We start from the raw sequence: 24,669 nt of genomic DNA on the forward strand, positions 1-24,669 counted from the left end.
TACTAAAGATCTGTTACGAAAGACCAGATCTAAGAGAGAACCGACGCTGTTAAAAATATTATTTCTTTGGAAAAAGAGTGAGATGCAAAAGTTTCAGGAACACAGTGAGCACTTAGCTTACAGGCGTTTAAAAAGAGTAAACTAACCCGTTTACATCATTATCCCAAGTGATCCCCGGCAAATTGTAGTCTCCACAAAAAACATAAGTGTGATTCGAGAATTGATGGATAACTATACTGATTCTACGGACTGTATATATGACTTTTAGATGAGTGAAGGAGCAGAAGGAGGAATATAAACTCCACTAATTATAAACTTTAATAGATACACCCATAAAAAGTGGTTCGACATTTAATTCTAAAATAGAAATTAGATGTGTGGTTAAATCTTTACGTACGCCAATGAGAATGTTGTTCTGAATATTGTTAGTGACATTCGATGTACCTATCAAATAAGATATTGTAAGCCACGCCGTTGCCGTGTGGCGTGCTTAATATAAATTATATAAATTATATAATACATATTATAATAATATGTCCTTTGCTATAGGCTAACATATTAAGAGGACGTCGCACCCCCATATTATATTGTCTCCGTCTTACACACGTACGGCATAGAAAAAACCGAAAACGCTAGTCATAACTAAGAAACGAATTTTCACCACATAAAGGAGGACTTCGGCTGTGCAATATCGTTTTTATTTTTTTGATACTTATACGAAAAAAGTTTTTATTGTTTCAAAATCCATTATTTTTGTGTTTTTCAAACTATAATAACTTCTTTTGAAATATTGATAACGAAAATTTAAGAACAATATTGCACAGCCAAAGTTCTTTTTATCTGGTGAAAATTTCGTTTCTTAGTTATATGACTGTAACGTTCTGGGTTCTTTCCTGCGCAAAACAGTTTTTGCTATGTTGTACATTTGTAAGACAGAAAGACACATGCGGGTTAACCGTTTTCGATAATTATAATAATTATACCTCGTATAGTATTTTTTGGGGCCATAGCCACTGCAGGATTGGACAGGACAACTGTGCTATTTTGCAATTGCAGAGTGGACTGGTGTCATATATTCATATTATGTCCCCCGGGCTGGTACCAAATAATTTACATGGTGGCTGGCATACTATTATAATTGTTGATGATTTTTTTAGGACATCTTCTATTTATAACATTTATACACCTATCGGGCCAACATGATCCACTACGCTTAACTAAACTTTAAATAGGTACCTTACTTATAACGCAAAAAGTACACATCCAAAATTAGGAATCTTAGGAAAAAATGTTTGGTCAAATAGATTTTGAAACACATTTATTATAAAATATTATAATATTAAACTTTGCTTTAGAAAGTAAGAAATAAAATGGTAATTTTCTATTCAAATCCTAAAAAGATAAATTATAATGAAAGGAAAACATGTTGTATCATGTTTAAAGAGGAAAACAACAAATATTTTATATAATATACATATATAGATATATAAACACATAACTTTTTTTTTGTACACAGATATAATTATAATATATGTGTAATGTGTATATGTTTAACTAGCCTATAGTTTAATATTACATTATGTATCCCAAAAATATTTTTTGAATACAATGATAAATATAAATGTAATATTTTTTATAGGATCTTTAAAATAATATATTATTAAAATATAAATACGAACAATTAAAAACACATAATTCGATAGTATATAAATAATTATATTTTTTCATCCGTACATTTCATATGAATGCAATATTTATAATAATATAACAATTTCTTTAACAGAATAGATATTAAAGAAACCCTAAGCCGTAGTAGTAAAAGTGTAATAACATATCGCTAAAAAATTTTTTTTAAAAAAAGACGAAGTACTTGTATTATATATTTTGAATGTAAAAAATAACGTGAAAAAAGACATTTTTGTTCCAATAATGAAACCATACAAAATAATGCATTATAATTTTGTTATTTTTAATAATTGTTTGCATTCTTTTTTTTTTTTAACTTTAAGACCAGAAACCATATTCAGATTTTAAATTAGAGAAACAAAAAATATATGTCTGCGTTTCAGCTATTTAGGCAGTATATTTTGGATCCTGTAAACAAAAAAAAATAAAAAAAAATTATTAAAAACAAAGAACATTTTAATCAGCTGATATAACTTAATATCTTAAGGATAAATGTATTTCATAGATTGAATATTTGTTGGTACTTTAACAATTTACATTCATTATTAACAGTAAAAAAGTAACCAATATTTTTTAGAATTTTAGAGCTATTATTTTCATATGGAATTCCATATCTTTATCATGTTTCCATTGGTGTGGGTTACCAACAATGTTATAAACAACCTAGGTTTTTCATACCTTCAATTTTCAACGATTAACAAAATATGATGTAGTATGCACCTGTATTTTACCAATGTATTTCCAAACTTCAAAAAGTCCAGATTCAGTAGTTCTTAACTTTTGCTTATTTTGATCAAAAATTAATTTACTACATTTCTATCACACTTATGACAAATAATAATTTTCATTTACGCCTTTGTATAAGATTAATTTAATTCTTAACAATAACTTCTCCACCTCTCATTTAACAAGATTTTAACTTGTGAACTTAGTGGTGGGCATATCCCGATTTCGAAAATCCCAATTATTCGTATTTATCAAATACAAATTTTATGGATTATTTGAATAATCCGGATTTTTGAAATTCAAATATGCTGATCAATAACTCATTTTTACATTCTAATAAATTTAATTCTATAACATATTTTCATTACAATAAAATAAAAAAATTTATATTACGATATATTAAAAGTAATTATAAGTCATATAAAATTAAATCCATAAATCCGGATAAGAATTTGATTCAAATCCAGATATTCGGATTTCATGCCAATTCCTTTGTGAACATCATTATTAATTATTAATACTGTATTTATATTTGTATGCAATTTTGTATATATAAATATTTTTAAATTAAACTAAACAACAGTATGTAAAGGTAAAACAACATTTATATTAAAAAATATAATTAATGGGATGTATGTTTTGTTTATTTATATTAATCGGTAGACTAACAAAATATATTAAAATCAATGTATCAAAACCAAAGAACTAATATACCACAATATCATACGATAATAATTTAGACATTATGAGATTATTTATGATTTTATGTTGACTCAATGAACTATACAAGTCTATTAAAAAGTTTTTTTTAAATTACTCACAGTATTTATTGTAATAAACCAATGCATAAAAGCTTAAACACCTTAAGACCATACACCTTAATTGTTATTAAAATAGTAGGACAGATATAAAACAATTTTCCCTTGAATACATAAAAGTAACAATTACTTACGCCGTGCAATTAAAAAATGAACGGAAATGGTGTGTTCATAGGAGCTTGCTGCTGAGACTGTTGTTGGGCTTGCTGTTGTTGACTTCTAGATTGGTCCCATTCTAATTTTGGGTCAAATGCCATTTGACCAGGACCGTGATGATTTGATGCTAAAAGGTGATGGGATTGTTGTTCTAAGTGACCATTTGCCGCAAACAATGGCATTGTTTGCATCATATGGTGATTCATATTAGCACTCGTTAGATGTTCAGTGGACTGAGGAAAAATATATAATTATAGCATAGTTCATATTAACTATGTACTCATGTATTAAAGCTGTTACCACAAAAAGCAAGAGGTGACCTCATTGGTAATGACGTGATCCAAGTGGTAAAAATAATTGTATTAATTTTAAAAAACAAATGTTAATATAATTGTATTATGTAATTATTATATGTACATATAAGTTTACAAACATAAAACATGTTTATTTTTTTTAAATTATTACCATTAATTCTACAGTCATTGCTCACTTTTTAAGGCCCCAACTTATGTTCAAATATACAAGGAACCATGATTTTATTTTAAACAAATTTGTATTTACCTGGTAGGTATCAAATAAATTATGTTCGTCCATCATAGGTCTAGGTCCAAGTGGAAAATTAACAGGTGGTGGAGGAGGGGTACGGAAAAGGTCGTGATGAGCCCAATGCATTTTCATGTCTGACCAATTTGCGTGTTGTTGCTGATGAGGATTTTCTCCTATTAGATTTTGCTTCCATGCTCTTTCTGTACCAATTGGTTTAGGAGGAGCTTTTCGTTCATCAAGATTAGGTGACATATTTGGTGGGCTAGCAGTTGCTTCCATTCCTGCAAACATTTCTGCATTGCCATTAACTGGATGTAAGGCAGGTCGTCCAAACGGAGGAGGAGGTTGATTAATAAAATGAGTCCAACGATTAGGATTGTTGGGTGCAACTCTTAAATTTGGTAATTGTTGATGAAACTTTTGTTGAAATGGCATAACATTGGGTACCATAGGAGGTTGAAGGAAATTTTGTGGTACTTGATTATTGTAGACTTGTTGAGGTTGAACCATATTTTGGTTAGATTTAATAGTAGCAAAGTCTGGTGCTCGTGGGTTTAATCTTGAACGCTCAACATTTATTTGTGCTGACTGATGAGTTTGATCAGAGATGTATGGATGTTGAGATTGTGTATGGTAAGGTTCTGGTTGAGGTTGTTGAACGGTAGGTTGGATGCCTGTATTATTGTTGTATTGTGTGACAGGTGAACTACTCATAGGAGGTGTTGTGGTACGACTACCATTTGTACTTCCAGTATTTCCACCTCCAGTTTTGGAAGAAATTGGAGATGATAGGCCAGCTCCTCGATAACCTGGTGCTTTTGATGCGTCAGCCATTGGTGTGTCTGTTTCCAAATATTTTTTAGGTTGACCAATTGTTCCAATTGATGGGGTAACAGCTGGAATATGATTACCCCCGGTAAATGTAACACTTGGTTTTTGTCCTCCACATTCCCCATCTCTACCCCACATTGTTTGAACAGATATCTAAAACATGTAATAATGCAAATTAATACTTATATACATTACATAAAAATGTATTATTTATTATATATACTTTAGAAAATGAATCAAATAATGAATACTCTGAAGCATCCACAACTTGAGGCTTGATTTGTGGTTGAGGTGGTAATGGAGCACTGCTCACCATCGGTGACACAATAGCAACTGGATGATGAGTAGTAACAGATGATGATTCTTGTTGTGGTTTAGGTTGAGCAAGAGGTAACGCATTGGTAGATTTGGTCACAACAGTTAATGCAGAAGCGGACACACTTCCTGTTGTAATAGGTGTTACAGATACAGTAACAGTAGCAGTAGTTGATGGAGTTACAGAAACAGATTGAACAACTTTAGAAGGAGCAGGTGGTTGAGGTTGTTGTGAAGGTTTAGATATTGAATCTGAAGAGGATATTATGGCATTTGTATAGGACATTGTTGGTTTGACAGTACTTGTTGTAATCTTCTTTTCGCCTATAAGAAAATAATACTATACATTAGAAATCACATAATTTATTGATATATATTGTGACATTTTTTTTTTAGAAAAATTATAATCATGGCTATCTAGTTCAAAATATATAACAAATTCAAATGTATAAATAATACAATTAGATTACATTTTGTCAATTTGACTAACAACCGGTACAATACTATTATTAATTCACATTGTCACTGATTTTAACTTTCATGCTATTTTAACGACTGAAAAAATATTTTATTTACTTTTCATATATGTAAAAACTAATAAGTATAACTGACATTGCAAATTAAATTGTTTCTAGATTTTAAGATTGAAAAGAAATTGAGTTATTACATTTTGTGAAAAATATTTTTTGATGAATCATAAAGCTGTAATAATAGGTATAAATACATGCTGGAAATATGGAAATAGCCATACCAAAAAATTGGATAAAAAAATTAGGGAGCAGGGACTAAGGAAAATTTGATGAATATGAAATAGTGAGTATTATTTTCAATTGAGTAATATTCAAGTAAAAAGTGAATATTATTTTTATTTTTTAAGCATAATCAGCCTATTATTAAAATTTAAAATTCTGACTTTTGTAATTTTTGAATACTACACTTAAAAACAGGGCATGAAACCGCTTATAAAAAATTTGGTTACCGGGTCCAATTGGACCCAAAATTTTTTTCCTAAGTGGTTACCGGTTCTAGGGTTTTTAGAATTGGTGGAAATTGATTACCGGTTACCAAAATTATCTCTAAAAATGTGGTTACCAGTTAACGGTTTGGATGTGGTTTTAATTCTTCAAGATTACACTTTGGAAACGGTTTTTTCCATTTATGTTTTTTTTCGGAAAATTTTAGTTTTACTTTAATTTACACGAAACAAATATCCACTTCCACTTTATAAAATGGTTCAGGTACTGGTGGTACCTATATGGCTATGTTTTATCATTTGAAGATATGGATAAATATGAATTTAAATTAAATTAGTAAATTACCCATAACCATCGATTGAAAAATAGTTCACGGCAAAGTGTTAATCAATGGCTACAATATTACGCAATAAAATAAAATTAATAATAATCATCTAATATGTTCTATAATATGTGAATATGTCTATGAACTAATGAATCGTACTTAGTATCTAAAGTTGATGCTTATTACTTATTATCACAGCTATAGATAGTATACCATCTTTAATTGTACTTATTATTACATTACATTATTTATTATTACATTTATTATCTTGTTAATAAAATTATTAATCAAAAAAATTGAATACAATTTCCAAAAAAAAAAATTATAAAATATAAAAATTAAATACAACATTAATTTTGTTGAATTGACCGGTTTTTTAAAAAAAAGGTTACCGTTACACGTTACCCCTTAATTGAACTTGGTAGTTACCGGTAATTGTTAATCGCTTCTCAAAATTCAATCTTAAAACCCGGGAAGCGGTGACCAGACCCAAAATTGGTCATGGTAACCGGTTTCCATTAAAAACCAGTAACCGGTTTCAAGCCCTGCTTAAAAACCATATTTTCGAATACTTGAGTTTTTTTGTACCACTTAAAGATGATCCTGTGACAATATAAACTTCTGTTTTTCAAATAAGAACACTCCTTTTACTTTTAATAATTTTTCAACAGATATTTTTTTTGAGAATTTTGATGTATTTAAATCAAAATTTGAAAGAGCAATTTTGAGTTAACTTTGTGTAGCTACCAAGGATATAAATATCAATATTATGGTAATAGAGTAATTAGAATTTGGGGCTTAGATGTTAGCAATTACTAATTACTATTGATATATCAGTATAAATAATTTGTAAAAATGATCTAAGTATAATCTAAATACATGTTTAAATACATTTTTGATTTTCTGATATCAGCTTACTTTAAATGTGTTACTGTGATACAAATATAAATGCACAAACCTAATGCTAAATTCAGGTCGAATCATAGTATAATATAACAGAAAAGTACCCAAAATTGTACAAAAATATATTATAGATTACTACAAAGGGGAGACAGATCCATTAATTCAAATTTAATAAATCTAATCAGGAATTAAGGTTATCACTATTCTCCGTAACGATTAAAGATACATTTAGTAAAGCCTCCTTATAATGAAATCACTCGGTACCAACTGATTTTTCAGTTATAAAAGATATAGGGACCTAACCTTATAGGGAGGGTTTACTGTACTAGATTTAATTTGTTAATACATAAATAATAAATAAGTATATTACCTGCAGCTACAGCGGCAACAGTAGGTCGAGGTCCATTGACAGTGATTGTAGGCTTTATGGTCATAGAAGCAACAATCGCTAAAAAGAAATAAACATTAGATTCTAAAAATGTGTTACTATTTTTAACTAGACTTACATGGTGTAAACGTTAATTTAGAAGTAGCTACAACTGTAATTGGTTGAGTAACAACAGGTTTTTGTGGTAATGCGGCAGCTGCTGCAGTTTTGGCTTTAGCATTATTCTTAGTAAAAAAATGAAATACAATTATTATAAATAACTATTTAAATGCAATTTTAAGCTTAATTACCACAGATTTATCCCAAGCACTAGTAACTTTAGGATTTTTTGCAATAACGCTCATAATATTCACTTCTGGATCTTTAATTAGCATAGCAATTAAATCATGAGCTTGTTTAGTGACATCTGTTGATCCTCTATACAAAAAATTTTAATTATTATTACATTTACAATTTATTAACATTTAGTATTTTGATTATTTTACTAACTTTATAGTAATTATTCTTTCTCCTTGTCCTTTACTTTGATTATCCACCTCAATTAATGCTCCAGTTGAAGCTCTTATGGCATTTATGTTACTCCCACCACGTCCAATTACACGGCTGATTGCATTTAATGGCACAGATACTTTTTTACTTCTGTAAGGAGAGGCAAGGTACCGAGTTCGAACAACTTCTTTCCATCCTTCTTCACGCCCACGAGTTTGCTTCACAGGACTAACATTAGAAGTTTTAGCACCAACATGAATATATTCTTCAGTTCTAGAAAATAATAGAATAAATGATAAAATATATAACCAAAGAATACATAGAATTAAATTTGATGAATATCATACGGATGTTGTTTTTTATGCTTAACAAGAAAGTTTTCACTTCCTGTAGCTTCAAAATCTTCACGAGCAGCTGGATTCTGTGTTGATTCAAAAACCATATTATTGACAACCTTGTTGTTTCCTTTATAATTATTCACTTTAACAGATTCTTTACGGGTGGTATTTGTAACATTGTTATTTGGCTGTTGAACTTTAGTTTTTAGTTGTGCGTTTTTAGTTACTATTGGAGGAATAATCTCAGTTTTGGTGAGAGGTACTGCACTAGTAACAATTTTACTCTGAGTTGAATTGACTTGATTTTTCTTCTCCTAAAAATAAGATCCAACATTAAATTGTTATAATTTTGTTTAATATACTTAAAATATTTTATTAAGACCTACCTTATTTGATTTAGTTTGAGAAGAATTTACTTTGGCTGCATTTGTTTGAGTAGCAGCTGAATTAGTAGTTAATTTAGAATTTGTAGTAGATGAAGTGGGTTTGACTTCTACTGCAACTTCCTTCCCTTTTTTCTTTTTATCTTTTTTATTGGAAGATGCAATTTGGGTTTGGGCTACTACTCGAGCAGCAGCAGCAGCAGCAGCAGCAGCATTTTTAGCATCTGTACTACTACAACTTCCTTGGCTGTTGGCATCAATTCCACTATCACCCTCTTCAACATCTGCTGACATCACATTACTCAGTACAGTAACTTTGCCCTTCTTTTTTAAATCAACTTTTTTCTTCATTTCAACCAATACTAAATAAATATACATTTGAAAATTAAATTTCTAATACCAAATCAATAAATTTATATATATATTATTATTTATTGTACCTATAACGGGGATTTCTTCTTCGTCTTCTTCTTCTTCTTCATCATCAATTTCTTGTTCATCATTCTTTTCTTCTGTTTCTTCCTCCAATTTTTTACCACTTTTGGCTTGTTTTTTCTTTTTCTTTTTCATTTTTCGACGAGCAGCAGAAGCCTTTTTTAATTCTTCTTTAGTCTTTTCCATATCAAGTTCTTCAAGCAATATAGAAGCATTTTTATTGGCTCTAGCTGCTTGCTGGTCTTTTGATATCCGAATAGCAATCATACAATCATGGCATTTATCAATAGACTCCTTGAATATAATAACAAGATTATTTAAATTTCAAGTATTTTATAAGAATAATAAATAACTACATACTTTATCACTCAATGTAGTAAGGAATCGTGTCATTTCTTGATCACTTGGAAACTGTGATACATGGTTTACCATCCACCTCACTACTTTGACATGGCCTTTACGAAATGCAGCCATTAAACAGGTAACTTTTCTATTATCTTGGGAATCTATATTGGCACCAACTTTGTAGAGTAATTCAATTACACCTAAATGACCACCATTGGCAGCTAACCATAAAGGAGAATTTCCTTTTTTATTTTTTACTTCCACATATGCATTTCTACAACAATCATGTTCAAATTAAGAATTAATATTTATTAGTTTAGTTTAATGTTAATACTGTACATACTTTTCTAGTAGTAGTTCTACAAATCGTACATGACCCTTGTCTGCTGCTATTGTGAGAGCAGTATCACGAGAAGATGGCACTGGATTAGCATTTACATCAGCTCCTTTATCAATTAATACTCTACCAACTTCAACATAGCCACCACTAGCTGCTTCCATTAAAGGTGTTAATCCAGTCTGAACAAAATATATTTGTGTTAATTAAATAAGCAAAAATAAATTAAATAAGTAGACATATTTACTTTAGCTCTATGTTCTACATTAGCTTTTCGGTCTAATAATAATGAGACTACTTCATGTCTGCCTTGGAAACAAGCTAATGTGAGCGCAGTATTACGGTTCGTTTCAATTTGAGCATTTATATCACTGCCCATATCTAATAGTAACTTGACAGCAGCTAAAAAAAGTTTAACATTTAATATTTAAGCCATAATTTCAAGGAATACTAAATTTACTAACCTGTATGTCCATTCATAGCAGCTAACATTAAAGGAGAAATTCCCAACTTGGAACCAGTTCGAGAATTTATTTCTGCTCCGTTACTCAATAATAATTTTATAATGTTCACATAACCACCAGAAGCTGCTAAACTCAATGGGGTATAATCCGAAACATTTCTATGCTCTTTGTTTGCTCCTCTTTGAAGCAATAGATCACAAACCTAAATCAAGTTGAGTTAGTTTCACAAAACTTAAAATAACATTTAATTAAGTCTTTCCTTACCTCATAACGGCCACCAGAACATGCTAAAGATAAAGGTGTATCTTTTGTCCGTTCAGACTGTGCTTCCATATTAGCTACATTACTCAGGAGAATTTCAACAATTTTATCAAAACCTCCTGTAGCTGCTAATATTAATGGAGTAAATCCTTTTTTATCTCTGTGTTCAATATTTGCACCTCGGACTAATAAAAGTTTAACTAACTCTTCATGACCACCAGCACATGCAACTGTTAAAGCTGTATCATGGTTGCTCTCTGTTTGTGAATCTACATTGATGCCATATGATATGTCAGCATCACTGCCATATGACTCTCCAGTAGTAGTGGAGAATCCTGGAAATACAAAAATTTAATAATTAGTTTAATCTATAAATTAAGTAATAATATATTTGCAACAATATTCTCAGATATTCTCTTACTGGAGCTAGCGACATCCGATTGGGCAACAGAATTTGATGCTGGGGTGTTATTTGATCCAGATTGGGGGGCTGAACTTGGTGGCTGGGGCCGAACTTGATAGCGCGCCTTTTTACCTTTATTTGTAGTAGTTGTCATAGCAGTAGTTGTTGATGTAGTTGTCGCTGAACGCTTATTTGATGACACTGACTCTGATGGTGTTTGAGTAGCGGCAGCCACTTGCGTAGGAACACAGTTGATCAATGTAGGTATTGTTGCAGTAGTAGGTTGTTGTGCTGTCGTTTCATCTACAATTGTTTTAAATTTTAATAATTGAGTTTATATTACATTTGAATACCACACTAATATATTATATATTTTGTAATTCATTAAGAGAAGTATATACAAAAATTAAAATCTTGAGTAATATTTTAATCAATACTTTAAAATCTATTTTATTTTATCAAATATAAGAAACAAATTGTTTTAAAAATATCTAATATAATGATATACATTAACTAAATTCACATAAGAGTAGCCTCAAAGTAGTAAAAAGACTAGAAGTATTTTTATAACTAAAATTTAAAGAAGAATAGATTTTTATAATCTCAAATAGCTAAGCTTTATACCACAAAATAGGTATAGCAATCACAAACTGTTGTGCCTTAGCGCGGTGGTTACAATCAGTCACATAGCGTGATTGAGTACGCACCGCCTACAGCCACTAGTTCCCAGATGGGTGACCACCCGGAATCTTGGTGGCAAAACCCTTGCCACACATACAAGTGTTGCAAACCAACCATACCAACCTTACCCCCTACAACAGCTAATGGCTAGTGATGGGCACTACCGAATAGTTTGTACAATCGATTGTCATTTGATAGTTTAAAAAACAAACAAATGATTTTTCGATTGAATAGATATTATTAACCATCACATTTTTAGAAAAATTATCGAGTAACACACTTGATAGTTATTTTTCGGTAGTAAATAGTAATACACTACCAACTAGTTTTGACTATCGAGTTTAAAAAAAAACAATCGAGCGATTTTTCAATATTATTGACAGAATTCAATAGTTTATAAAATAATTGAATAATTAGATAGTTTAAAACTATCGGATAGTTCAATAGTGCCCATCACTACTAATGGCCATAGTTCCCGCGCTCAGGACCAATAAAAAAATAAAAAATCAAATGGCGCAAGTTTCTGTCATACTATTTTAGTTTATTTTTAAAATTAATTATCAAAGATGTGAAAACTAATAAAAAGAACTGTAGGTTAATTACATATTATTTTATGTAACAAAAATGAATAACTCACCCAAACTAAGCTGGGACACTGCACCCGCAAAATTAGCTATATCCATTGATGATAAATTTTTAATTCTAAAATCAATAGATGTTTGATTTTGAACATAATTCTGGAACAAAAATACATATATTGGGATAAACTCAAATATATTAAATTAAAAATAATTTACTTTGAATGATTGAGAAGAAAAAGTACTGCTTAATCCAGAATCAGAAGAATTGATATTGCAACGGTGGTTTTGAATTTCTTTTTGAAGTCGTTCATCTATATTTGGTACTTTAAAGTTTAAATTATGAATGACAAAATGTATAATATAAGGTATTTTTTAATACTTACAGTTTGATATATCTTCAAGTGTGAGCGGGGATTCCCTAACTAAATTTTCTAGAAGTTCTGCATCAATACAATTTAAAGCTTTAAAGTCAATTCGTGTATTAAGATCACCGGGTAATGGCAACAAACCAGTTGTACCATGAGGTAAACTGTCATGTAAGGCTCCAGACAGTGGCAATAAATTCTTCACCATATTATCTGGAATTTGTAGGTCCTTACGAACTTTTAATAGGTGTTCACTCATTAGAGAACTAATCATTAATTCTTTAAGGTTGGCATGTCCACCATCATTTGCTTCTCGTTTAGCAGTTTGCTCTTCACAAAATTTGATCATACGAGCTGCTAATTCTTTATCACAGCCATCACCTGAGTGTCTTTCAATAAACTAAAATTTAAAATTAAATATATGGTTAATATAAAACTAAGTAGTTTCTATATTTTACATTTAGAAAAGGTTGCAAGACCAAGATTTAACCAAATAATCAAAAATACATATTTTACATACTTCAGCTTTAAATTGTGGTTTCATTGCTGCAACTCCTGCCATTACGCCTCTAGCATAATTGGCATCTAATGTTGCTTGAGTTGCTTCATTAAGACTCGTCATTCCTGCTAGTGGCTGGGCTGGTTTCTTTTTAAATTTGGCTTTGATTTTAGGTCTATCACTAATCGCAGTTGTTTGAACTACATCAGAACTAGCAGTCACAGGTTGGCTAAGATTATTTTTTGATGCTTCTCCTACTTTATTTGAACCCACAGATGTGTTACTTGCTGACGATTCTGTTGAAGTATTTTTAAAATATAATAAAGAAAATTATTGAATATTCTTAAGCAGTTCTGGAAAAATTTATGTTATCATAACATATCAAATAGTTTAAAATTTGTAATTACCTGCAATTGAACCATTAGATGAAGTGCTGGAATCTAAAACACCGGGTGATGACGCTGATAACGGAGGAGGTGTTGTCATCAACGTAACCATTGAAAGACTTCCATTTTCTTTTAACTCTTGTTCGACTCTCTGTAAAATAAGAATAAGAATAATAAAGAATAAGTATATTATTTTCTTCAAAATATAAGCCATCTATACTCCGCGCCACGAGAAGGAACCCGTGTCCCGACCGAAACACGTTCGATTCCATGCATCGACGTGTATTTGACATACTCTAAATGGCACACAGCAGGGGAATGCCTAGTCTGTATGCGCAAAACAGTTCCTTTTCTCGTGCCCCGGATAAAGTTCTATATTTCTCAGATCATTTTTATGATTTTGAAAGAAAATTTTTTAAATAGTTAATGTTCTTATCTTATTATATTTAATTTTCTTTAGGTTTCTATTAATTATTAATTTCTGAAGCTGAATAATTTTCAGAAAATTATTGTGTCTAAATAGGTAGTATTTTTTTTTTATACTTCTAATGAAACAAAAATGGTACTTTTGTATGTACTATATAACTTACTTTAAGATCTTCAGCAATTTGTTGCCTTTTAAATAATTGTTGCTCGATTGCAGCTGTATTAATAAGTGGTTTGGAAGTAGGAGTATTAGCTTTGACATTGTTTTCTTTGGGTAATTGAATTTTAAACTAAAGATGTAACAAAAATATTTATAGTTTTTAGTTAAAATTATATTTAGAAATAAATACTATTAATAAGATAGTAAAATTTACCTGAACATCACTAAACGAACTATTGGGTGCGTTAAGTTGTGCTTTCCTTATCATAGCTTTTTGTATGCAAGAATTTGCATTATGTTTGGCATTAGGCCCATAACTTTCTACTATTCTACCAGCAATTGCATGAGCCTTGGACATAACCTGCACTTCAGATAAGGCAGATTCATCAACAACTGGCACATCTTCAGCAGGAGTAGTAGGTACAGGTGATACAGGAGGTGTTAACATAACTGAATGTGGATAATCTAATAACAATTTAACGACATTCGTATGACCACCTTTGGCTGCTTCTATAACCATGGTTGAGTTGTCTTTTAGTTTATGAAAAGGATCAGCTGAATGAGCGAGCAGTAGTTCAACAACTGAAAGGTGACCTCCAGCACAGGAAAGTGACAAAGGTGTATGGTCATTATTGGCAGTGACTCTATTTATATCAGCGGCTTTAGATATTAGAAATTGAACAGTACATAAGTGGCCAGCCCTACATGCTTTCATTAAAGGTGTACGACCACCTTCAGATTCGTGTTCCTAAATAAAATAATAATAATATTAATATAATTAAAATTATGTTTAAATATTAAAAAGTACTCACAAGATTAGCACCAAACTGAAGTAACAAATCAGCAACATCTGTATGGCCATTTTCACAAGCATAGGTCAGTGCTGTATCAGCTGATGTAGTTTGAGCATGAACATCTGCACCACATTCTAAAAGGTATCGAACCAGGTCTATATGTCCTTCTTGAGCTGCTTCCATAAGGGGTGTTGATGCACCAAGCTCCAAAATTGCACCATTTTTTATTAGGAAATCAGCCACATCCAAAAATCCTCCACAACATGCTAAGGTCAGAGCAGTCTCTTGAGTCTCTTCAGTCTGTGCATTAATATTTGCTCCTGTATAACAAACTCTCAATTAATATTTCTAAAAACAAGAATAATAGTATTCTTAATTAGTCCTTAATAATACATATTAATTACAAACTAATTTAAAACTCAATAAAATCATCATTCTATAAAATGTGCTTGAATTAAGCTAAGGTACTCCCTCATTGACATGAACTTCACAGGTCTACGTAATAACTTGTTCAAATGAAAAAATAATTGAGTTAACCGATACACGCTTAACACAAATTTGTTTATGTTAACAGAGGAAGTTAAATGCACTACCAAATACCAATACATAATTCAAAATATAATAATTTCATTATGCATATAAGAAAAATATTATGTAGGTACATTGATACCAAATAAATTAACTTTAAAAAAATTTAAAAAACTGCGTTTATATATTTTTTACATTTGCTTCCTTTTCAAACTCATTTTGGTTGAGACTTTAACTGTACACAACAAATCACTAACAAAATGAACTGTAAACTAAATATCAAAAGATAAAATCATATAATAAATCGAAAATCGAAAATATTATAGAACATAATTGCTTAGCTGTAATACTGAAAGTTTAGGGTATAGCTTGAGCTCTAAACAGTTTCTATTATCCAATAATTTGTGCCAACGAGAGGAATACTACCGTATGAAGAGCATTGGTTTAAGGGACAAATAGTAAGTGATAAAAAAAAAAAATAGCCAAAAATTTTTAATCGGAGGAATGCAAATGTACTTTCAGCCCATTAAATCTTATATTAAGAGGGGGCTTGGCTTCTTTAGTTGATAAAAAAAAGTGACTATTAGACCATAAACCAGACAAAACTGGAGGAATTTGGTTTGATGGATTTTAATTTTGAAAACGGATTATGATTGATTAACAAGTTTACTAGGTTTGACCAGTGGCAATTTTTAATATTCCAATTATTGTTAGTGTCATAATGAATAGTATAAATACAAAAATATCATAGTATTCATGGATATAACAGCTGAAAAAATAGATATTCAAAATCGCCTCGACCGAAACCTTGTAATCGATGAAAATCTATCGATGAAAATCAGTCAAACCAAATTCCTTCAGTTTTATCTGGTTTTTTGGTCTAAAAACCACTTTTCTTAGAAAAAGTTAGGTTAGGATAGAAAGGTAAGTTTATCTAATTTGAGGCCCCTGCAAACCCTATTAATTTTTCATCAAAACAACCTAATAAGCTACTGACAAAAATTTAAGAACTACTAGTGGTTTGATTTAAAATATGTTAAGATGTTTTAATTGGTCGATAAGTCTGCTTTGCATCGGTCGGAGCATATTTTTTATATTTTAGATATTTTTTAATATATTCAATATCAAAAATTTATAAATTTATAAAATGTAAAATATTTATTCTTATCAAGAATTTGCTAAAATTGAAAAAGTGCTCCAACCGATGCAAAGTAAACTTGTTTACCAACACAAACATCTTTACATTTTTTAAATCAAACCACTAGAAGTACCTTAATTTTTGTCAGTGCGACGGCTATTTTACGTCCATAAATTGGTTTTCTAATGACTTTAAATGACTTGTGCATGAACCAGATAAGAAATGACAAGGAAGTGTAAATTGATGCGGGTTGCGAGTGATGGTAGGGGAGTATACACATACTAATGATCATTTACTACACACACAAAGATGATCAGTAATCACAGGAACGAAATAATTGCCTAAACATAACTCCTTAAAAATGACACATTTGCAGGGGCCTTAATATCATTGCTATTGCATACGTAAGGTAATTAAAGACGAAAATAAATAACAACCGACCTACTTGGCCGTATAATACGGGACTACTGTATAAATTCAGGAAACTTCTAGGAAATATTGACCGAAAACGATTACAGATTAAACTCACACATACTAATGTTTGTTTACTTTGCAATCACTTACAAATGCCATCATGTTAAATTGTCTATATCAATTTCCTTAAAACACGGCCGACTAGAAATTACCCCTTAAATTAAAAATAAATGCCGATATCCATCTTACTCTGTAGAATATCATGACTAAGATATATAATAAAAGTTTATTTAATCAAAAGGATATAAATTATATATTACATTAGATGGAATTTCTTTTATATAGTGAAAATTTGTTGTTATTTATTGTTTTTGATATTGATACTGTATAACCATCAATTCATTAATGAACTTATGAAGAAAATATTGGAGGTTAATAATTTAAATTAATATATCAACTATAAGGTAAAAAATATTTAGTTACCTTTACTCAACAAAACGGACACCATATCTTCATGACCTTCTCGAGCAGCTTCCATGAGAGGAGTATAGCCTTCATCATTAACTTCTTCAATATTGGCCCCACGGTCAATCAACAATAATGCAAGCTCAACGTGGCCACCGCATGCAGCTAATGTGAGAGGCGACTCAAAACTGTCAGTTGGCATATTAACTTGAGCACCAGAATCTAATAAAAGTCTCGCAACCTCGACATGACCATCCATCGATGCCTCCATTAAAGCAGTATGCATTTCATCTGTTTTATGTTCCTTCAACAGAAAAATAACTGAATAAATATACAGAGTACTTCAAAAAAATTATTTACTTTAAAATTAAATTAAAATATATCATTAAAAATGATTTGAAATTACTTGATCAGCTCCAGCAGCTAACAAAAAACGAACCATTTCTAGATGGCCTTTATAACATGCTAATGTTAAAGCACTTTCCTTAAATTCATTGGAATGAGTATTAATACCAGCTCCATGTTCGAGTAGAATCTATTTGATGAAATATTAATAAATAATTATAATAAAATGTATAGTCTTCAAATAAAAAGGTATTATTTTAGTAACTCATACTTTTGCCACTGGAACATGCCCAGCACTTGCAGCTTCCATGAGGGGTGTATGTCCATTTTCATTATGATCTTCAACATTAGCTCCATAATTTAAAAGTTCTTTAACAGTATCAACATGGCCTCCAGCACATGCATACATTAATGGTGTATTTCCTGTAAAATAAACATATTTAAATTTATTATAATTACAGTTTATATAATAAAATAACATTATATAAATATTTAAATACAAATACTTAATTAGATTATATATTTTATTATACCAACCTGTGGATGATAAAGCGTTTACAACAGCTCCATGAGCAAGTAAGAGCCTAACAATCTCCACAAATCCAGAAGACGCAGCTTCCATAAGTGGTGTACAATCTCCTTTAATACCCCTATCTTCGACATTGGCTTGCATTGCTAATAAGACCTAAAATATTTTTATTCATATTTTGAAATATGTCAAATAATTGAATGTTATTAAAATTGTTATCTTCACAATTGTTCACTGAGTTAAGCGAGAGCATTTAAAATATATGAAAGTATATAATATTTATAAGTTTTTTAAAATAATAACTAACCTGAGCTAATTCGTAATAACCTGCTGAACAGGCAAGGGACAACAAACTTTCTCCCTCTTCAGATGTCTCATGAACTGATCGACCTTCTGTTAGCAGTTTACGAACAGCTCCAACGTCACCATCATGACATGCTTCGACTAGGGTCCTGAAATTTGATTTGATAATTTTTCGGCTTGTACTAACTGTGGCCATAATATCCAACATACTTATTATCATTTTTGGTTTCTGCTCTCATCCGTGTCAAAGCTGCTGCCGCCTCGTCTAAAGCACAAGAAACACTATTCGTTAATTTTCGCAGCACTTCAGGGTCTGTGGTCGTCTCAATTGGAACGCCCAGTTTAGTCAGACCTAAACCGCATACGTTTGCACCTGTTAGTTCATTCAAAATAAATCAGTTTTTTTTTAAGGAGGAACCTAAAATTACCTTATTTTTTTTAAAAATTACTTACTTGGCCTAAGCATAGATCCTGCTGCTTGAAGAAGTGCTTCTAATTGGCGATGGGTGTCAGGATCTCCTTCTATACTTTGTTCAGTATCTGTATCGTCTGCTGCTATTAGAAAGGTTGAATTTAAATGGTTATTAGGATCTCGACATAATTTCTCTCGATTTATACCAAACCTACCAACCTATAACACAAATTAAAAGTTGATATAAATGCATTGTTTAAATATATAAATATTTAGAAATTAGAATAAATTCAAGTTTTAAAAGTAACTTTAATACAAAAATTAAAAATATATTATATTTATTATTCATTGTAACGCCTAATTTAAAATATATATTAAAACATTAGTCAGTCATTTATTATTAATAATATTATTTACTTATTGTAAAGATTGGTTGTAGACTAATTTTGTCAAGAGTAGGTACTTGTATCTATGTTGATTATTAAAAACCTTGCAAGATCATTTAACTTAGATTTTTTAATAATAATAATAATAATAATAATAAATTTAACTGATAAGAAAATAATAATTCACATCAATTTAATATGGAAAACATAATTTATTTACCTACTAATGTATGATTATTGAATGGTAACAAATTATTTAATTCCACGTCTACTTTAAACAAAATCTTAAATAGAAAATGTCGGTATAGTATGATCTATATATATAAAAATAAATAAATAATAGCTACCTACATTACCTAAATACCTTAATCATTTATACTACAACAATATTTAAAAATGCATGTTAGAAAATTCTATTTCTTTAAAAGTTAAAGGTACTAAAAACAGACATTTTTTAGTTTAATCCAAAATAAAATAAAGTAGGTAATTATTTTCAATAAAAATATTTGACAAAGGTCTGTGTGCTTGATAGTTAATTAAGTTGTACTAAACAATTCACTTATTTATGTAGTTAAATTAATATATATATCAAATAATTACTAATATTTAGTTAAGGATTTATTATCTTTATTTTAAAAAGTTGTATACCTATCACATTACTTACTTATTTGGACAAAAATATATCATTGATAAATTTAAAACTAATGACAAAATTTACAAGCATGACACCTAACTTTATGAAGTCATGCAAAATAATTTAATAAATATCAGCATTATTTCAAACTTGTTCCACAATATTTATGTAAATAGGGAGTACTTAAGTTTTCTATATTTGTTTATACGTTATTAATATAACTATACTTAGGGCTGTTCTTACAATGTCCATTCAAGTGTCCGTTAACATTAAGCCCTAATTCTACTGACTCGAGTATAAAAAATTAAAGGTAGTTTAAAAATAATTTTTTTGAATAAAACTAAATAATATAAATTCTTATGGCATAAACAAAAATAAAATATATTAAATCAGACAACTAGAACATAAAAATACAGAACTGGAGAATTCAAAAATATATGTTATTAAAGACCAGAAGTGAAAGATAAGTACGTCAGATAAATTAAATGCGCCAAAAGTGGGGAGGGGACATTACTAAATACAATTTTGAGTCAAATGTTGGGCGAGAATAAAATTGAACGCCCATCAAATCTTTGATATACAGACCACAGCAGTAATCGTACTGGACGCATGTATCACAACAATATCGTGATAATTATCAATTACCGTACGATTAATTGCAAAATGTTTTTATATTATCAAAGTCTGTAGTGGAAAACGTTTGGAAAACCTATCTTCGTTTCAAAAACACGTACACACACACACAAACTGACGGTCGCGAAGGATAACGTCGGTTTTGGTACACACGTCGATTGTGCAGAAAATCACCGACAGACAAACATGTCAATCGCGCAATAATTCTTTGACAGGGACACACAAACACGACTGCATTAGAACGTGGTGACGTACGTAAGCGGAGTCGCCGAGAACAATACGCCATACGGCGAGGGAGTGGAAGCGGTAGTGGCGGTGCTGGCGGCGGCGGTATGCGCCGCGTACATTAGAAAATCTCGATGCGATTGACCCCGGGCTGGAGGAAAACAAAATAATGAAAATACCAATAGTGGGCAAGAAATAAAATCACAAACACTCGACAGACTTCCCCATACTCATAATAATAATAATAATTAATATCATCACAATCGTAGTTACTACATATAGTTATTATCATTATTGTTGTCACTTGTCGTACGTACACAGTCAATAGCAAAATACGTACAACGCCATTGTTATCGGTCGGAGAGACCGGAGAAGTGTGTATAGAAAATTAGAAACAAAATGAAAACAGACTGGGCTAAACTACGATAATAACAGCGGACGGAATACGCGTTACTATTATTATTATTATTATAATAGGTATAGACGTCGTATAGTAATGTTTTAATTGACGAGAGAAAATAATTTTGAAATAAGGTACTCTCGACACTCGTACGATATATATATTTTTTTTTTTTAGGTTAGGTTGTCATGCACACACACTCCTCCCCCCTCACCAGGTCCGACTGGGCGGAAACCAGTTGTGACAAAGGGTGCCCCACGGCTGCGGAATGTTGGGGGGGATCGGATTTTCATGAAAACTCCCGAAAGGTCACGGTGACGTCACGTCGCACTAAAAACCGAAAATATAGTTGTGTTACTCACGGAACTGTAGACGAGGAGAGCGGCGGGGATCATGAAAGCGATCGAGAGAAAAATTATAACTTAAAAAAATATTAAATGCCTATCGCGATACGAATAATATACGTTTTATTCGTTCCCGTACGTCGGCGGCCTATGTACTAATAATAATTTATCATTATCACTACTACAGTATGAGATATTACATTATATTATACTAATATTAATGTGTATACGATGCGTGCGTACATAACAATATGCGATATATATTATTATGATATATGCGTACTTCTGATAATTCTCCTTCGGAACCGGACGACCCGGACAAGTACATTTGGTGATCAGGTTCGTCGTACTCGTCGTCTTGGTATTCCGACTCGGAGACAGACTGCAATCTTTTGTCGATGCAATTGTTGTCCGAGGGCTGGACGGGTGTCGGGGGCGTGAACGAGGGGCCGGCTGACGACGGTGCAGCCGTGGCGTTTCCGCCGCTCGATGTCGTGGGTATTTGTTCCATGACGACGACGTTTATCCGGCTCCCTTTGGTGGAAGGCCGACGGTCGCCTTTTTTCTTTAATTTACCGATTTTTGCGCGGGCGGTCTCAGACACGGCACACGATACCGCAGACGGCGCACACTAACTACTATAGTTACTACTCCAGCAATTACAACTACACGACTGCGACGCGGCTCCCCAGCGCACCACTCGCGCGGCGATGACCCGTGCGCGACCGCGATATCAATGATCCATCACGCGCAACACAGTCGCGGTGGTATCACGGGATGCCCGATAGCGAACAATAATGTGATATTATTTATACGGCCACTGGGCCGCGGCTGAATATTGTAACGTCTACAGCACGAGACACTCGCGGAATGAACGGTGGGCCGGGCGTGCGTGCGTACGGTCGTTTTGTCGAGGGGTTTACTGGCGATTATTCCGTGTCGGCGTTTTTTTTACGACGAATTATCAAAAACGAGTGCGGGATTGCGGAAAATCAGTTCGCCATGTCTACGACGGTGCCCCCTCCTCGACCAGAAATTTACTACTACTGCTGCTGCAGGCTGTTACTACTACTATAATACTACTACTACTACTACTACTACTACTACTACTACTACTACTACTACTACTACTACTACTACTACTACTACTACTACTACTACTACTACTACTACTACTACTACTACTACTACTACTACTACTACTACTACTACTTCTACTATTACTACTAGTTACTACTTCCACTGTACAGAGATACGTCATTTTGTATACACGGCGGTAGCTCCATCTATCTAACAATAATTAAACTATCATCGTCGTTATGGAAGGAACGTGTTATTGGGGAAACTGATTAACAAAACGCGCTCTGGTGGAAACAATTTGTACCTTCCAATTCGGGATGAATAGATATATTATTTATATTGGTGGTTATTTTACTTTTTATAATAAATTAATTTTGGTATCGAAACCTTATACGCTTTTATAGCTAACTGTATACGTTGGTAAGTACATTTTCTACTTAAATTATCAAGTACATTCAAATACACTTCACTAAAAGGAAAATATATGCGAAATGTCGGGAAAATACATACAATCTCCCGACTCTACGTAGGGGGGAACCCGCCTAACCATCAGTACGATAGTCGTCGACAGCTTTCCCAGTGTTAATCTGTCTTCCCGATAGCTATACTATATAGACGTAGGTAATCACTAATCATTAATCATGATTCCGTCCCTGTGACCCATAGAGTATTACTCTATGCTGTGACCCTGCTCTTATCCTTCATTCGGCATCCCACTCTTTTTTCCTCCAAGAGTCAATGCATAATGCATATTGCTTCGCAGAATTCGCTAATCTTAATTGATTCATTATTTCATATTTTCATTGTTCATTCATCATCTGCGTTTTACGTAGTTACTAATAAATTCGACTATTCAACATTCCTGAATCATTGAATCCTTAATTAACTCGCATAATAATATTATTAATTATTATATTAATATATTACCATTTACTACCATGATTTAAAACATATTTTCTATTAATAATCATTCATTACTCATTACCAAATACCACTCACCATTTTTAAACAGATCTCATTATCAAATATCAGTAATCATTCAAACCATGAAAAAATTGAAAATACATCTAATTTATGATGATTTAAACATTTCAAAAATTTGAACCGCTGTAGTTGTACGACAGACGTTAAGCTCAGTTAACGCTTAAGCGGCCCTCACACGATCGTTGTAATTGAATATTCTGTATATTTCTTAAATAGTTAGTACCTACAGACTCATGATCAATTTCTTGTGTTTGTACTATACAACTGCTTAAGCCAAGGGTTCGGAGTCAATACTGGAGTAATGTCATTATCCACCTCAATCCAACAATTTAATCATCGGTAAGCAAATACTGGAGACTCAATATCCGGTTTTTCCATCAGTCATCTGTATGACAGTATCATTTTTCAATACTGTCTACTGATAGAATGTCAATAATTATTAATCACACTACAGAATCTTTAATACATTTAAGAGGTCTTGTCCACTTACATTCTCTCTTTCTTACCAACGTAAAAAACATATCAAATTGTAAGCTCAGCAGGTATGAGTTTGTTAGGCAGAGAGAACACAAGCAGATGTAGCTCCCTATTAACCATGGTTTAACGCTATATGGTCAGGAATCAGGATCTGAAATACTATCAATAATATTCATTATGTGAAGCCTGCTTTATGTATATTAATACATTATATTTTGTTTCATTACATAATTTGCATTCAAAGTACAAACATTGAAACATTTATATTCTGTAAGCAAATTACAAATTATTTACAAGACACTTCTGCTACCACTCGGAAATAGAAAAAATTCAAATAAATTTAGAAGAATTTCATCA

The 24,669-nt window shown here is 31.5% G+C and overlaps 1 protein-coding gene across 7 annotated transcripts; it reads right to left on the bottom strand.

The window, feature by feature from the left end:
* Positions 1–1,695: 1,695 nt before the first annotated feature.
* Positions 1,696–22,805, bottom strand: LOC132951018 (ankyrin repeat and KH domain-containing protein mask-like). 7 transcript variants are annotated; one of them, XM_061022687.1, is made up of 33 exons: positions 22,055–22,805; positions 19,191–19,368; positions 18,948–19,002; positions 18,742–18,886; positions 18,443–18,590; positions 18,177–18,328; positions 17,967–18,095; positions 17,579–17,864; positions 15,034–15,335; positions 14,436–14,969; positions 14,226–14,351; positions 13,657–13,786; positions 13,271–13,545; positions 12,769–13,150; positions 12,602–12,708; positions 12,442–12,541; positions 11,142–11,426; positions 10,724–11,055; positions 10,460–10,661; positions 10,243–10,397; positions 10,002–10,177; positions 9,674–9,932; positions 9,319–9,607; positions 8,882–9,240; positions 8,505–8,809; positions 8,158–8,430; positions 7,959–8,085; positions 7,787–7,892; positions 7,651–7,728; positions 4,987–5,402; positions 3,948–4,916; positions 3,365–3,619; positions 1,696–2,094 (listed from the first exon to the last, which is right to left on the bottom strand). In XM_061022687.1, exons 1-32 carry the CDS (start codon positions 22,280–22,282, stop codon positions 3,374–3,376), a joined length of 7,854 nt encoding a protein of 2,617 aa, XP_060878670.1. In that variant the 5' UTR covers positions 22,283–22,805; the 3' UTR covers positions 1,696–2,094; positions 3,365–3,373. The 7 variants fall into 7 exon arrangements, with proteins under 7 accessions (XP_060878670.1, XP_060878669.1, XP_060878668.1 ...); XM_061022686.1 differs by having other exon boundaries at positions 18,948–19,089; XM_061022685.1 differs by having other exon boundaries at positions 12,602–12,696; positions 18,948–19,110.
* Positions 22,806–24,669: the final 1,864 nt, after the last annotated feature.

The sequence above is a fragment of the Metopolophium dirhodum genome, chromosome 8 (assembly GCF_019925205.1).
Source record: "Metopolophium dirhodum isolate CAU chromosome 8, ASM1992520v1, whole genome shotgun sequence".
Classification (NCBI taxonomy): domain Eukaryota; kingdom Metazoa; phylum Arthropoda; class Insecta; order Hemiptera; family Aphididae; genus Metopolophium; species Metopolophium dirhodum.